We start from the raw sequence: 14,134 nt of genomic DNA, 5'->3' as shown, positions 1-14,134 counted from the left end.
GAACAGTAGACGCGTTGTAGGAACCAGCTGCGACTTTGGACTATTCAGAATCCAGCCGTGCTGTTGTAGCACTTCCCGAGATAGTGCTACTCCGACGAACAACTGCTCCCTGGACCTCGCCTTTATAAGGAGATCGTCCAAGTACGGGATAATTATAACTCCCTTTTTTCGAAGGAGTATCATCATTTCGGCCATTACCATGGTAAATACCCTCGGTGCCGGGGATAGACCAACGGCAACGTCTGGAATTGGTAATGACAGTCCTGTACCACAATTTTGAGGTACTCCTGGTGAGGAGGGTAAATGGGGACATGCAGGTAAGCATCCTTGATGTCCAGTGATACCATGTAATCCCCTTCGTCCAGGCTTGCAATAACCGCCCTGAGCGATTCCATTTTGAACTTGAACCTTCGTATATAAGTGTTCAAGGATTTCAATTTTAGAATGGGTCTCACCGAACCGTCTGGTTTCGGTACCACAAACATTGTGGAATAGTAACCCCGGCCTTGTTGAAGGAGGGGTACTGTGATTATCACCTGCTGGGAGTACAGCTTGTGAATTGCCGCCAGTACTACCTCTCCTCGAGGGCAGCAGGCAAGGCTGATTTGAGGTAACGGCGAGGGGGAGTCGCCCCGAAACTCCAGCTTGTATCCCTGTGATACTACTTGCAGAACCAGGGATCCACCTGTGAGCGAGCCCACTGGTCGCTGAAGTTTCCGAGACGCGCCCCCACCGCACCTGGCTCCACCTGTGGAGCCCCAGCGTCATGCGGTGGACTCAGAGGAAGCGGGGGAAGATATTTGATCCTGGGAACTGGCTGTCTGGTGCAGCTTTTTCCCTCTTCCCTTGTCTCTGTGCAGAAAGGAAGCGCCTTTAACCCGCTTGCTTTTCTGAAGCCAAAAGGACTGTATAACCCGCTTGCTTTTCTGAAGCCAAAAGGACTGTACCTTATAATACAGTGCTTTCTTAGGCTGTGAGGAAACTTGAGGTAATTTTTTCCTTCCCAGCTGTTGCTGTGGATACGAGGTCCCAGAGACCATCCCCAAACAATTCCTCACCCTTATAAGGCAGAATCTTCATGTGCCTTCTAAAGTCAGCATCGCCTGTCCACTGCCGGGTCTCTAATACACTCCTGGCAGAATGGACATTGCATTAATTCTGGATGCCAGCCGGCAAATATCCCTCTGTGCATCCCTCATATATAAGACAACATCTTTAATATGCTCTATGGTTAGCAAATAGTATCCCTGTCCTGACAGGGTAATAGACCACGCTGCAGCAGCACTATCCATGCTGAGGCAATTGCAGGTCTCAGTATAGTACCTGAGTGTGTATATACAGACTTCAGGATAGCCTCCTGCTTTTTATCAGCAGGTTCCTTCAAAGTGGCCGTATTCTAAGACGGCAGTGCCACCTTTTTTGACAAACGTGTGAGCGCCTTATCCACCCTAGGGGATATCTCCCAACGTGATCTATCTTCTGGCGGGAAAGGGTACGCCATCAGTAACTTTTTAGAAATTACCAGTTTCTTATCGGGGGAACCCACGCTTCTTCACACACTTCATTCACTCATCTGATGGGGGAACAAAACACTGTCTGCTTTTTCTCCCCAAACATAAAACCCCTCTTTTGTGGTACCTGGGTTAATGTCAGAAATGTGTAACACATTTTTCATTGCCGAGATCATGCAACGGATGTTCCTAGTGGATTGTGTATATGTCTCAACCTCGTCGACACTGGAGTCAGACTCCGTGTCGACATCTGTGTCTGCCATCTGAGGTAGCGGACGTTTTTGAGCCCCTGATGGCCTTTGAGACGCCTGGGCAGGCGCGGGCTGAGAAGCCGGCTGTCCCACAGCTGTTACGTCATCCAGCCTTTTATGTAAGGAGTCGACACTGTCGGTTAATACCTTCCACCTATCCATCCACTCTGGTGTCGGCCCCACAGCGGGCGACATCACATTCATCGGCATCTGCTCCGCCTCCACATAAGCCTCCTCATCAACCATGTCGACACAGCCGTACCGACACACCGCACACACACAGGGAATGCTCTGACTGAGGACAGGACCCCACAAAGTCCTTTGGGGAGACAGAGAGAGAGTATGCCAGCACACACCAGAGCGCTATATAATGCAGGGATTCACACTACCCACAGTGATTTTTCCCTTATAGCTGCTATAATACACAGATTTGCGCCTAAATTTAGTGCCCCCCCTCTCTTTTTAACCCTTTGAGCTTGAAAACTACAGGGGAGAGCCTGGGGAGCTGTCTTCCAGCTGCACTGTGAAGAGAAAATGGCGCCAGTGTGCTGAGGGAGATAGCCCCGCCCCTTTTTCGGCAGACTTTCTCCCGCTTTTTTATGGATCCTGGCAGGGGTATTTTTTCACATATATAGCCTCTAGGACTATATACTGTGATTATTTTGCCAGCCAAGGTGTTAATATTGCTGCTCAGGGCGCCCCCCCCCCCCCCCCAGCGCCCTGCACCCATCAGTGACCGGAGTGTGAGGTGTGCATGAGGAGCAATGGCGCACAGCTGCAGTGCTGTGCGCTACCTTGTTGAAGACCGAAGTCTTCTGCCGCCGATTTTCAGGACCATCTTCATGCTTCTGGCTCTGTAAGGGGGACGGCGGCGCGGCTCCGGGACCTGACGATCGAGGTCGGGCCCTGTGTTCGATCCCTCTGGAGCTAATGGTGTATGTTTAACAAGGGCACGCTGTCTGCCGTCATGTGTAAAAAATGTACGCTGTCTGCCGCTATGTGTAACAAGGGCACGCTGTCTGCCGTTATGTGTAAAAAGGGGACGCTGTCTGCCGTTATGCGTAAAAAGTGCACGCTGTCTGCCGTAATGTGTAAAAAGAGGGACACTGTCTGCCGTAATGTGTAAAAAGGGGGACACTGTCTGCCTTAATGTGTAAAAATAAGAATTTACTCACCGGTAATTCTATTTCTCGTAGTCCGTAGTGGATGCTGGGGACTCCGTAAGGACCATGGGGAATAGACGGGCTCCGCAGGAGACTGGGCACTCTCTAAGAAAGATTTGGTACTATCTGGTGTGCACTGGCTCCTCCCTCTATGCCCCTCCTCCAGACCTCAGTTAGGATACTGTGCCCGGAAGAGCTGACACAATAAGGAAGGATTTTGAATCCCGGGTAAGACTCATACCAGCCACACCAATCACACCGTATAACTCGTGATATTATACCCAGTTAACAGTATGAAATATAACTGAGCCTCTCAACAGATGGCTCAACAATAACCCTTTAGTTAGGCAATAACTATATACAAGTATTGCAGACAATCCGCACTTGGGATGGGCGCCCAGCATCCACTACGGACTACGAGAAATAGAATTACCGGTGAGTAAATTCTTATTTTCTCTGACGTCCTAGTGGATGCTGGGGACTCCGTAAGGACCATGGGGATTATACCAAAGCTCCCAAACGGGCGGGAGAGTGCGGATGACTCTGCAGCACCGAATGAGAGAACTCAAGGTCCTCCTCAGCCAGGGTATCAAATTTGTAGAATTTAGCAAACGTGTTTGCCCCTGACCAAGTTGCAGCTCGGCAAAGTTGTAAAGCCGAGACCCCTCGGGCAGCCGCCCAAGATGAGCCCACCTTCCTCGTGGAATGGGCTTTCACTGATTTAGGATGCGGCAATCCAGCCGCAGAATGCGCCAGCTGAATTGTGCTACAAATCCAGCGAGCAATAGTCTGCTTAGAAGCAGGAGCACCTATTTTGTTGGGTGCATACAGGATAAAAAGCGAGTCAGTTTTCCTGACTCCAGCCGTCCTGGAAACATAAATTTTCAAGGCCCTGACTACGTCCAGTAACTTGGAATCCTCCAAGTCCCTAGTAGCCGCAGGCACCACAATAGGTTGGTTCAAGTGAAAAGCTGATACCACCTTAGGGAGAAACTGGGGACGAGTCCTCAATTCTGCCCTATCCATATGGAAAATCAGATAAGGGCTTTTACATGACAAAGCCGCCAATTCTGACACACGCCTGGCCGAAGCCAAGGCCAATAACATGACCACTTTCCACGTGAGATATTTCAGATCCACAGTTTTAAGTGGTTCAAACCAATGTGATTTTAGGAAACTCAACACCACATTGAGATCCCAAGGTGCCACAGGAGGCACAAAAGGGGGCTGAATATGAAGCACTCCCTTTACAAAAGTCTGAACTTCAGGCAGTGAAGCCAGTTCTTTCTGGAAGAAAATCGACAGAGCCGAAATCTGGACCTTAATGGAACCCAATTTTAGGCCCATAGTCACTCCCGACTGTAGGAAGTGCAGAAAACGACCCAGCTGAAATTCCTCTGTAGGGGCCTTCCTGGCCTCACACCACGCAACATATTTTCGCCAAATGCGGTGATAATGGTTTGCGGTTACTTCTTTCCTGGCTTTTATCAGCGTAGGAATGACTTTCTCCGGAATGCCCTTTTCCTTTAGGATCCGGAATTCAACCACCATGCCGTCAAACGCAGCCGCGGTAAGTCTTGGAACAGACAGGGCCCCTGCTGTAGCAGATCCTGTCTGAGCGGTAGAGGCCATGGGTCCTCTGATATCATTTCTTGAAGTTCTGGGTACCAAGCTCTTCTTGGCCAATCCGGAACCACGACTATCGTTCTTACTCCTCGCCTTCTTATTATTCTCAGTACCTTTGGTATGAGAGGCAGAGGAGGGAACACATAAACCGACTGGTACACCCACGGTGTCACTAGAGCGTCCACAGCTATCGCCTGAGGGTCCCTTGACCTGGCGCAATATCTCTTTAGCTTTTTGTTGAGGCGGGACGCCATCATGTCCACCTGTGGCCTTTCCCAACGGTTTACCAACAGTAGGAAGACTTCTGGATGAAGTCCCCACTCTCCCGGGTGTAGGTCGTGTCTGCTGAGGAAGTCTGCTTCCCAGTTGTCCACTCCCGGAATGAACACTGCTGACAGTGCTAGTACGTGATTTTCCGCCCATCGGAGAATCCTTGTGGCTTCTGCCATCGCCATCCTGCTTCTTGTGCCGCCCTGTCGGTTTACATGGGCGACTGCCGTGATGTTGTCTGATTGGATCAGAACCGGCTGGTTTTGAAGCAGGGGCCTTGCCTGACTTAGGGCATTGTAAATGGCCCTCAGTTCCAGAATATTTATGTGTAGGGACGACTCCTGACTTGACCAAAGTCCCTGGAAATTTCTTCCCTGTGTGACTGCGCCCCAGCCTCGAAGGCTGGCATCCGTGGTCACCAGGACCCAGTCCTGTATGCCGAATCTGCGGCCCTCTAGAAGATGAGCACTCTGCAGCCACCACAGTAGAGACACCCTGGTCCTTGGAGACAGGGTTATCAGTTGATGTATCTGAAGATGCGATCCTGACCACTTGTCCAAGAGGTCCCACTGGAAGGTCCTTGCATGGAACCTGCCGAATGGAATTGCTTCGTATGAAGCCACCATTTTTCCCAGGACTCGTGTGCAGTGATGCACCGATACCCGTTTTGGTTTTAGGAGGTCTCTGACTAGAGATGACAGCTCCTTGGCTTTCTCCTGCGGGAGAAACACTTTTTTCTGTTCTGTGTCCAGAATCATCCCCAGGAACAGTAAGCGTGTGGAAGGAACCAGTTGTGACTTTGGAATGTTTAGAATCCAGCCATGCTGTTGTAGCACTTCCCGAGATAGTGCTACTCCGACCAGTAACTGCTCCCTGGACCTCGCCTTTATTAGGAGATCGTCCAAGTACGGGATAATTAAAACTCCCTTTTTTCGAAGGAGTATCATCATTTCTGCCATTACCTTGGTAAACACCCTCGGTGCCGTGGACAGTCCAAACGGTAGTGTCTGGAATTGGTAATGGCAATCCTGTACCACAAATCTGAGGTACTCCTGGTGAGGAAGGTAAATTGGGACATGCAGGTAAGCATCCTTGATGTCCAGGGATACCATGTAATCCCCCTCGTCCAGGCTTGCAATAACCGCCCTGAGCGATTCCATCTTGAACTTGGATCTTTTTATGTATGTGTTCAAGGATTTCAAATTTAAAATGGGTCTCACCGAACCGTCCGGTTTCGGTACCACAAACAGTGTGGAATAGTAACCCCGTCCTTGTTGAAGTAGGGGTACCTTGACTATCACCTGCTGGGAATACAGCTTGTGAATTGCCTCTAGTACAGCCTCCCTGCCCGAGGGAGTTGTCGGTAAGGCCGATTTGAGGAAACGGCGGGGGGGAGGCGCCTCGAATTCCAGCTTGTACCCCTGAGATACTACTTGAAGGATCCAGGGATCCACCCGTGAGCGAAGCCACTGATCGCTGAAATTTTTGAGGCGGCCCCCCACCGTACCTGGCTCCGCCTGTGGAGCCCCACCGTCATGCGGCGGATTTGGAAGAAGCGGGGGAGGACTTTTGTTCCTGGGAACCTGCTGCGTGTTGCAGCTTTTTTCCCCTTCCTCTGCCTCTGGACAGAAAGGACCCGCCTTTTCCCCGCCTGTTTTTCTGGGGTCGAAAGGACTGTACCTGATAATACGGCGCTTTCTTAGGCTGTGAGGGGACATGGGGCAAAAATGCTGACTTCCCAGCTGTTGCTGTGGAAACAAGGTCTGAGAGACCATCCCCGAATAACTCCTCACCCTTATAAGGCAAAACTTCCATGTGCCTTTTAGAATCTGCATCCCCTGTCCACTGCCGAGTCCATAAGCCTCTCCTAGCAGAAATGGACAATGCACTTATTCTGGATGCCAGCCGGCAGATCTCCCTCTGTGCATCTCTCATGTATAAGACTGAGTCTTTTATATGCTCTATGTTTAGCAATATAGTGTCCCTGTCTAGGGTGTCAATATTTTCCGACAGGGAATCTGACCAAGCAGCAGCAGCACTGCACATCCATGCTGACGCAATAGCTGGTCTCAGTATAACACCAGTGTGTGTATATATAGACTTTAGGATAGCCTCCTGCTTTCTATCAGCAGGTTCCTTTAGGGCGGCCGTATCCGGAGACGGTAGTGCCACCTTTTTAGACAAACGTGTGAGCGCTTTATCCACCCTAGGGGGAGTTTCCCAACGTGACCTATCCTCTGGCGAGAAAGGGAACGCCATTAGTAATTTTTTTGAAATCACCAATTTTTTATCGGGGAAAGCCCACGCTTCTTCACACACTTCATTTAATTCTTCAGATGGGGGAAAAACTATTGGTAGTTTTTTCTCCCCAAACATAATACCCTTTTTTGAGGTACCTGGGTTTATATCAGAAATGTGTAATACCTCTTTCATTGCCTCAATCATGCAACGAATGGCCCTAGTGGACATTAAATTTGACTCATCGTCGTCGATACTGGTATCAGTATCCGTGTCGACATCTGTGTCTGCCATCTGAGGTAGTGGGCGTTTCAGAGCCCCTGATGGCCTTTGAATTGTCTGGGCAGGCACGAGCTGAGAAGCCGGCTGTCCCGCATTTGGCATGTCGCCAAATTTTTTATGTAAGGAGTCGACACTTGCACGTAATTCCTTCCATAAGTCCATCCACTCAGGTGTCTGCCCCGCAGGGGGTGACATCACATTTATAGGCATCTGCTCCGCCTCCACATAAGCCTCCTCATCAAACATGTCGACACAGCCGTACCGACACACCGCACACACACAGGAAATGCTCTTAAAGGAGACAGGACCCCACAAAAGCCCTTTGGGGAGACAGAGAGAGAGTATGCCAGCACACACCAGAGCGCTATATAATGCAGGGACTAACTGAATTATGTCCCCTATAGCTGCTATAATATTTACTGCGCCTAAATTTAGTGCCCCCCCTCTCTTTTTTACCCTTTTCTGTAGTGTAGACTGCAGGGGAGAGTCAGGGAGCTTCCTTCCAGCGGAACTGTGAGGGAGAAATGGCGCCAGTGTGCTGAGGGAGATGGCTCCGCCCCTTTTTCGGCGGACTTTTCTCCCGCTTTTTTCTGTATTCTGGCAGGGGTAATTACCACATATATAGCCTCTGGGGCTATATATTGTGGTTATTTTGCCAGCCAAGGTGATTTTATTGCTGCTCAGGGCGACCCCCCCCCAGCGCCCTGCACCCTCAGTGACCGGAGTGTGAAGTGTGTATGAGGAGCAATGGCGCACAGCTGCAGTGCTGTGCGCTACCTTGGTGAAGACTGAAGTCTTCTGCCGACGATTTTCCGGACCATCTTCTTGCTTCTGGCTCTGTAAGGGGGACGGCGGCGCGGCTCCGGGAACGAACACCAAGGACGGGTCCTGCGGTCGATCCCTCTGGAGCTAATGGTGTCCAGTAGCCTAAGAAGCCCAAGCTAGCTGCAAGCAGGTAGGTTCGCTTCTTCTCCGCTTAGTCCCTCGTTGCAGTGAGCCTGTTGCCAGCAGGTCTCACTGTAAAATAAAAAACCTAACATATACTTTCTTTCTAGGAGCTCAGGAGAGCCCCTAGTGTGCATCCAGCTCGGCCGGGCACAGAAATCTAACTGAGGTCTGGAGGAGGGGCATAGAGGGAGGAGCCAGTGCACACCAGATAGTACCAAATCTTTCTTATAGAGTGCCCAGTCTCCTGCGGAGCCCGTCTATTCCCCATGGTCCTTACGGAGTCCCCAGCATCCACTAGGACGTCAGAGAAAAGGGGACGCTGTCTGCCGTAATGTGTAAAAAGAGGAATCTGTCCGCTGTAAGGTGTAAAAGGGTCTCTACCTGGTGTAGTGGTGCTACTGTGCGGCGTAATTTGAAGAATGGAGACTACTGTGCACCGTTTTATGAATTGGTATTATTTTGTGGCCACACCCCTTCCCCACGAAGCCACGCCACTATGTATTTTTGCGCGTGCCTACGGCGCGCACTGCCCCTGTTTTGCATGCAGGGGTGGGGCTCCGATGCCGTTTCTTGCACACAGTTGTCTAGTGTCTAGTTACGGCACTGTTGCTAGGTATCCATTTCTCTGGCCCTGAGCAGGTCCCCCTCACCAGATCCTCTCCAGGGGTGAGGGGGTGGACTTGGATGGGATGTGGGGGGGGGCCCAAAGCATTTTGTCGCACCTGGGCCCACCGCTCGCTAGTTCCGCCACTGACTGTTCGGTATAATGTATGAATAGCAATTAGTTAAAGTAATAAATGGTGTTCATGGGGAGATAACTTCCCCTTCAGTGTCAGAACACCATGTCCTGCAAAAGACAATATGATTAGTTATTATTATCTACAAAAGAAAATGTATGGTTCTGCATTTCCATGAAGCTTTTGCAGCTGGAAGTCATGTACTATTCATGTTTGTGCTTTAGGCAAAACATTATTCAGCAGCACTAATACAAGTTTTTTGGCAGAACTGTATCTGGCAGGCTCTGTGAGTACGGTCTGACTGCAGTGGAGGAAGGGACATTCACAGGAAACTAACCTAAAGAGGAGATAAAGGCACGGTCAGCACAGAGCTATGGGACCGTCGGACCGACAGATCTCAGAACTATGGCTGACAGTTGTACACCTGATTCAGAATTGCACACAACTCCAATGCGGATTACTCTGGCTAATGTTAGCTAACTTTGCAAGCATTGCTGCCTACATACACAACTTTCAGCAATTAAAAGCAGGTGTGGTAGTGGTATATTTTGTCGACATTCATGTCGACATTCTAATAATGTTGATGTGAGAATGGTTGGTAAGTCAACCATCCAGCATGTAGGGGATGCGTTCGGCATCCTGGCGGTTGGGTTGCCGATGCCAGAATCCTGACAACACTCAGGAGACCGACAGCCGACATCCCGAAGGTAAGTATCTCGGTTCGGGTTAGGGCGCTTTATGGTTTGGCACTAGAGGGGTCAGGGTTAGGCACTAGGGGGTGTGGTTAGCCCTAGCCGACACCCCCTGAGGGTTAGCCCTAGCTGCCAACCCCGGAGAGTTAGCCCTAGCGCCACCCCTGGAGGGTTAGAGTAGGGGAGGGGGGAGTGTTAAAATACTTACCTCCTCCGATGTCGGGTTCTTCAGTGTTGGGATGCTGCGATTGATCAGGTGACCGCAGGCATCCAGACCACCGGTATTTCATACCAAACCACCATGTAGACATTGACCAAGTTGACATTCATCACCAGAAGTTCCTGGTGCTTCGTGTCTGGCGGCTCCAGTAGTGACGTCAGGAAGACATCTGGCAGATCCTAACCTCTCCTCCTGCAACCGAAGCCTGCCCCACCGGTACATTCAAAACGTCAGCATTTCTCATCATGATATTAACATGTCATTATTCTGCACAAACTGACATTTCAACATGTGATGTTGACATTATGTCAACATTGTAATTGTGCACTTTATGACTACATCCCTTACAAGCAGCTGTATCTTCTTCGCTTCACACATATGGGAGCAATAGGGTGACAATGAGGAGTTTGCAAATGGATGAAGCATCATGTGCATGTGTTGTGGTAATGTAGACAGAAATGAGGGCTACTCAAAGGGGTTGAAAACAGGATCCCGGCGCTTGGGTCAAAATACTGATAGCGGCATCCCGGCCATTAAGATCCCGACAGTGACTATTAACTAAAATAACCCTATTCTCCTAAGCCCCTAACCCGCCTTTCCCGCAGCCTATATCTAACCTTCTTCACCCCGCAGCCTAACCTTAACCCTCCCCGGTGGTGCCTAATCCTAACCTCCCCTTCCTGCAGCCTAAACCTATTTTGGGATCCCGGCACCGGCATTTCAATTAATGCAGGATACCGACGCTGGTATTCTCAGGTGTGTCGGTAATCTGACTGCCTGGATTCCGACCGTTGGGTTACTGACCGCATCCCATGAGATGTGCATAGACAGAGATCTATACGATTTCAGATATCCTGCATTAAGCATGATGCGAAGGCAGATAATATTGATGACTACTCCAAGTGGAGGGATGGGGCGGTGTCCAGCTTAGAATACAGGCATGACATTACTGATTGCATACGTCTAAGAATCAGCCCCTGTGTGTTATGTAAAATTCTGCGAGGGACCTACAGTATTCATTTGTTAGAAATCACCCTAAAATGAATATTCCTAGATCCCACTCTTTTATCTCTGTTCTATCTCACAGTCATACAAATTTTAGTTGTTTTCAGAAACATGATTTTGCCCGTGATGTGTAGAGCGTGTGCTTTGTTATGTTAATTTGCAATGCAATCCTCTCCCTGTCACATTGTGGGTTTTCTGCTAGAGCTGGAGAGAGGAGACAAATTATAGGATAGAGGAGCCAAATATATATTTTCAGATAGATCATTGAGAGCGAGGGTGTGTTTTGTCTTGTCTTCCGAGTTCATGTGTGAAAGAAGAGAAATAGTTTTATGTCTTGCACAATGTCAATTTGTAATTGTAATGTTAATAGTCTTAACAGTCTGTTTATACAAGTGGAATGTATTTTTCAGCTCAGTAATTGGTTTTGTGTTCATTGTATAACGGTAGAATGGATGTTGTTAGCGAGAATGTACGGAATACGGTAGAAAGGAGTGATGAGCAGAAGCGGGAGCAAAAAGAACAAGGTGTAGTGAGCAGAGGAAAAGATGCTTCTTGCTTTTTCATTCAAATATTCTGATAATCAAAAGTGTGATTGCTTGTATGGACAGAGATGTAATAAAATATCATTGTGCAAACAAGAAAAATGTGATAAACTGGTTGATCCCATTTGTAAAGAGCAACATAACTGTTATTAATAATAATAATAATAATAATAATAATAAAAAGAAGAAGAAGAAGAAGAAGAAGAATACTGTGAATGCTGTAAATCTTCTATGAGGAAAAGTAATTGATTTTAAATGTAACCACACCTAAGGATATCTCTGATTGGATTTCAAGTACACTAACCCAGACATCCATGAACACAAGTGAATGGATTGTGCGATCAGGATGTGCCAGCATATATTTTCGCATTGGCTTTGAAGCTAAACAAATGGTTAAAAAGAAGCAGCGAAATATAGTAACATAAACAAACATAAGAAATATATACATATAAACCAAAAAATAAATGTTCATCTGCAAATGTATGAATATATGGAAGAGTATTTCATCAATGCTTATTGGTATTTATTTTCATATTATAATATTAATATGATAATGATTACTATGATAACGACATGAAAATGAATGCTAACAAGCAGTGATGAAATATTCTTACACGTTACAGAACAATATCTTGTCATACACTTACGGCTTTTTAACCATGTCCATGTCAATTTATTTGATCACTTTTAGGAACTTAAAGCAAAACAAAACCTTACAGAACCGCTCCAGGATCATGCACAAGTAAATCATTCAGGGCATCATTGGTAGGAGTGCTGGCTACCTATAATCTGCTGAACTCAGGCCCTGATTCAGAGACAGACGGAAGTTAAATGCCACATGCAAGCAGCATTGAATATTCGTCTGATCGCTAGGAGAAGCATGCAGGAGACGTCTCAGTAGAAGAGACGCCTACTGCATATAACTGCGATCTCAGCACTGTGACTGACGCCGCAAGCTGGGATTTAATTATGGTCGCAATGTTCCCCACAGATGGCCAGCTGAGTGAGCCTCAGCTTGTGCAGCTGGCCAACTGAAGTGGGGGCTGTGAGGCCAGGAAGTCTGCATGGGGACACACAGACCCTTGGCACTCCCCTCCTACAAAAATGGGGGTGACACTCACCTGTTTCTAAGAACTGCCTGTCAATCAGGCAGCGGCAGAGGGGAACTACGGGTGCCATCGCAAGGCCTTTGTGCCGCCACAGATAATCGGGAATCTACATGCCTCCCCTCTAGTGGCTGACCTCTGAATCAGGCCCTCAGTTATAGAATGCTCTGTGATGGAGAATGTATATAGAAACGTGAAGAACAAATACAAACAACAAAGGCACATAATACCTCACAGAATACATACTTCTTAGATTTGCCATGCCGGGATTCAAATGAGTCCGAGTAGGAAGTGTACTATTGTATGGCGGAGTTGTGCTGAACAGAATGTCATTTGTCAAGGCTTGATCAAGTATTGAACTATGTGAGCTAGCATATGAGGATCCTCTGCGGTTACTGCATATGCTTTCATCAGAAAGTGTCCGGTAAAGTGACTGCCTCGGTGACAAGTATCCGTACACTGAAAACTAGAAAAAAAAAGTATAAAAAATATAATAGGCATTTTATTCAATTTTTTACAAGTCATGTATCATTTATTTCTGTATCAGTTCATATAACACTTTACTAGTGGGATGGACTTTTATGCTTTAATTTAATAACTAATGATATCAGTGACAGCACAAAAGATTCAAGGGCATCTGATGGTTGCCATTTGCAATTGTTGGATGCCCCAAAGAATATGTGGCATGTCCCAGTTGAGAAAAACATCTTGGAATTTTCTGTCAGGTAAACTGCTGCCAATGACTATTGCCACTACTGAAAACACGTTTAAAGTTGTAAACCATAGAAGATCGGTAAGAAGAATTAGATCAGTCGTGAGGGCATTTACAGTATAAGAACCCCCTAGGAGACTTGCTGGAATCCTTGGTTTAAATATTAGTGTCAGGTACATGTCACCTTGGACATACTTTGGGGCCTATTTATCAAGACCAGCTGCAATTGCTGGGGCTCTCTTTTATATTGAACCTGTACCTACCATGATATAAGATTAATCTAAAGCATTTTTTCTTATTAAAATAATAATTAACTTTTAAAGATTTTCTTTTCAACGTTTATTTAAAACCTTTTGTGAAGCAGCACCTCTAGCATAGTGCTAGGTCACACATGTGCACAAGAAACCCTGAGTGGCCGGCAATGCAGTAAGCAAATGCCTTTGATTGACAGTCAGTATCGCTGGAGAGCTGGGGGGCATTGCTTAACTGCACCATCAATTGTTTGTTATAGTAGTCAGAAGTTTCTCCTGCTGCAATAAGCTACTAAATCTTTGTAACTCAGATACCTAACTGGGGTTCCGGATGACAGATCGACAGTCAATAGGTCTACATCACATGGTTGACATGTATTAGGTCGATAAGTGACAAAATGTCGACATTGTCAAAATGTTGACATGTAAAAGATAGCCAGTGCTTAAGGTCTGCAGGTTCAAAAGGTTGACATGATAATGGTCGACACACATATGGTTGACACATTTTGGGTGTTTTTTTCATGTTTTTTTCAACTTTGGCTTGATTTACTATCCATGTGTACTACGACTGGGAAAAGTA

At 47.4% G+C, this 14,134-nt stretch overlaps 1 protein-coding gene across 6 annotated transcripts in view; it reads right to left on the bottom strand.

Moving 5' to 3' along the window:
• Positions 1-14,134, bottom strand: part of SIPA1L2 (signal induced proliferation associated 1 like 2) — a 795,004-nt gene that overhangs the window by 104,939 nt on the left and 675,931 nt on the right. For all 6 annotated transcript variants that reach the window (XM_063917773.1, XM_063917774.1, XM_063917772.1 and 3 more), the window contains one exon: positions 12,838-13,057. In XM_063917773.1, the coding sequence (XP_063773843.1) occupies positions 12,838-13,057 (220 nt within the window). The remainder of the gene's footprint in view (positions 1-12,837; positions 13,058-14,134) is intronic.

Source organism: Pseudophryne corroboree, chromosome 4 (assembly GCF_028390025.1).
Source record: "Pseudophryne corroboree isolate aPseCor3 chromosome 4, aPseCor3.hap2, whole genome shotgun sequence".
NCBI lineage: Eukaryota > Metazoa > Chordata > Amphibia > Anura > Myobatrachidae > Pseudophryne > Pseudophryne corroboree.
The sequence above is the reverse complement of the archived record's forward strand: the minus strand, read 5'-3'. Positions and strand labels throughout refer to the sequence as shown.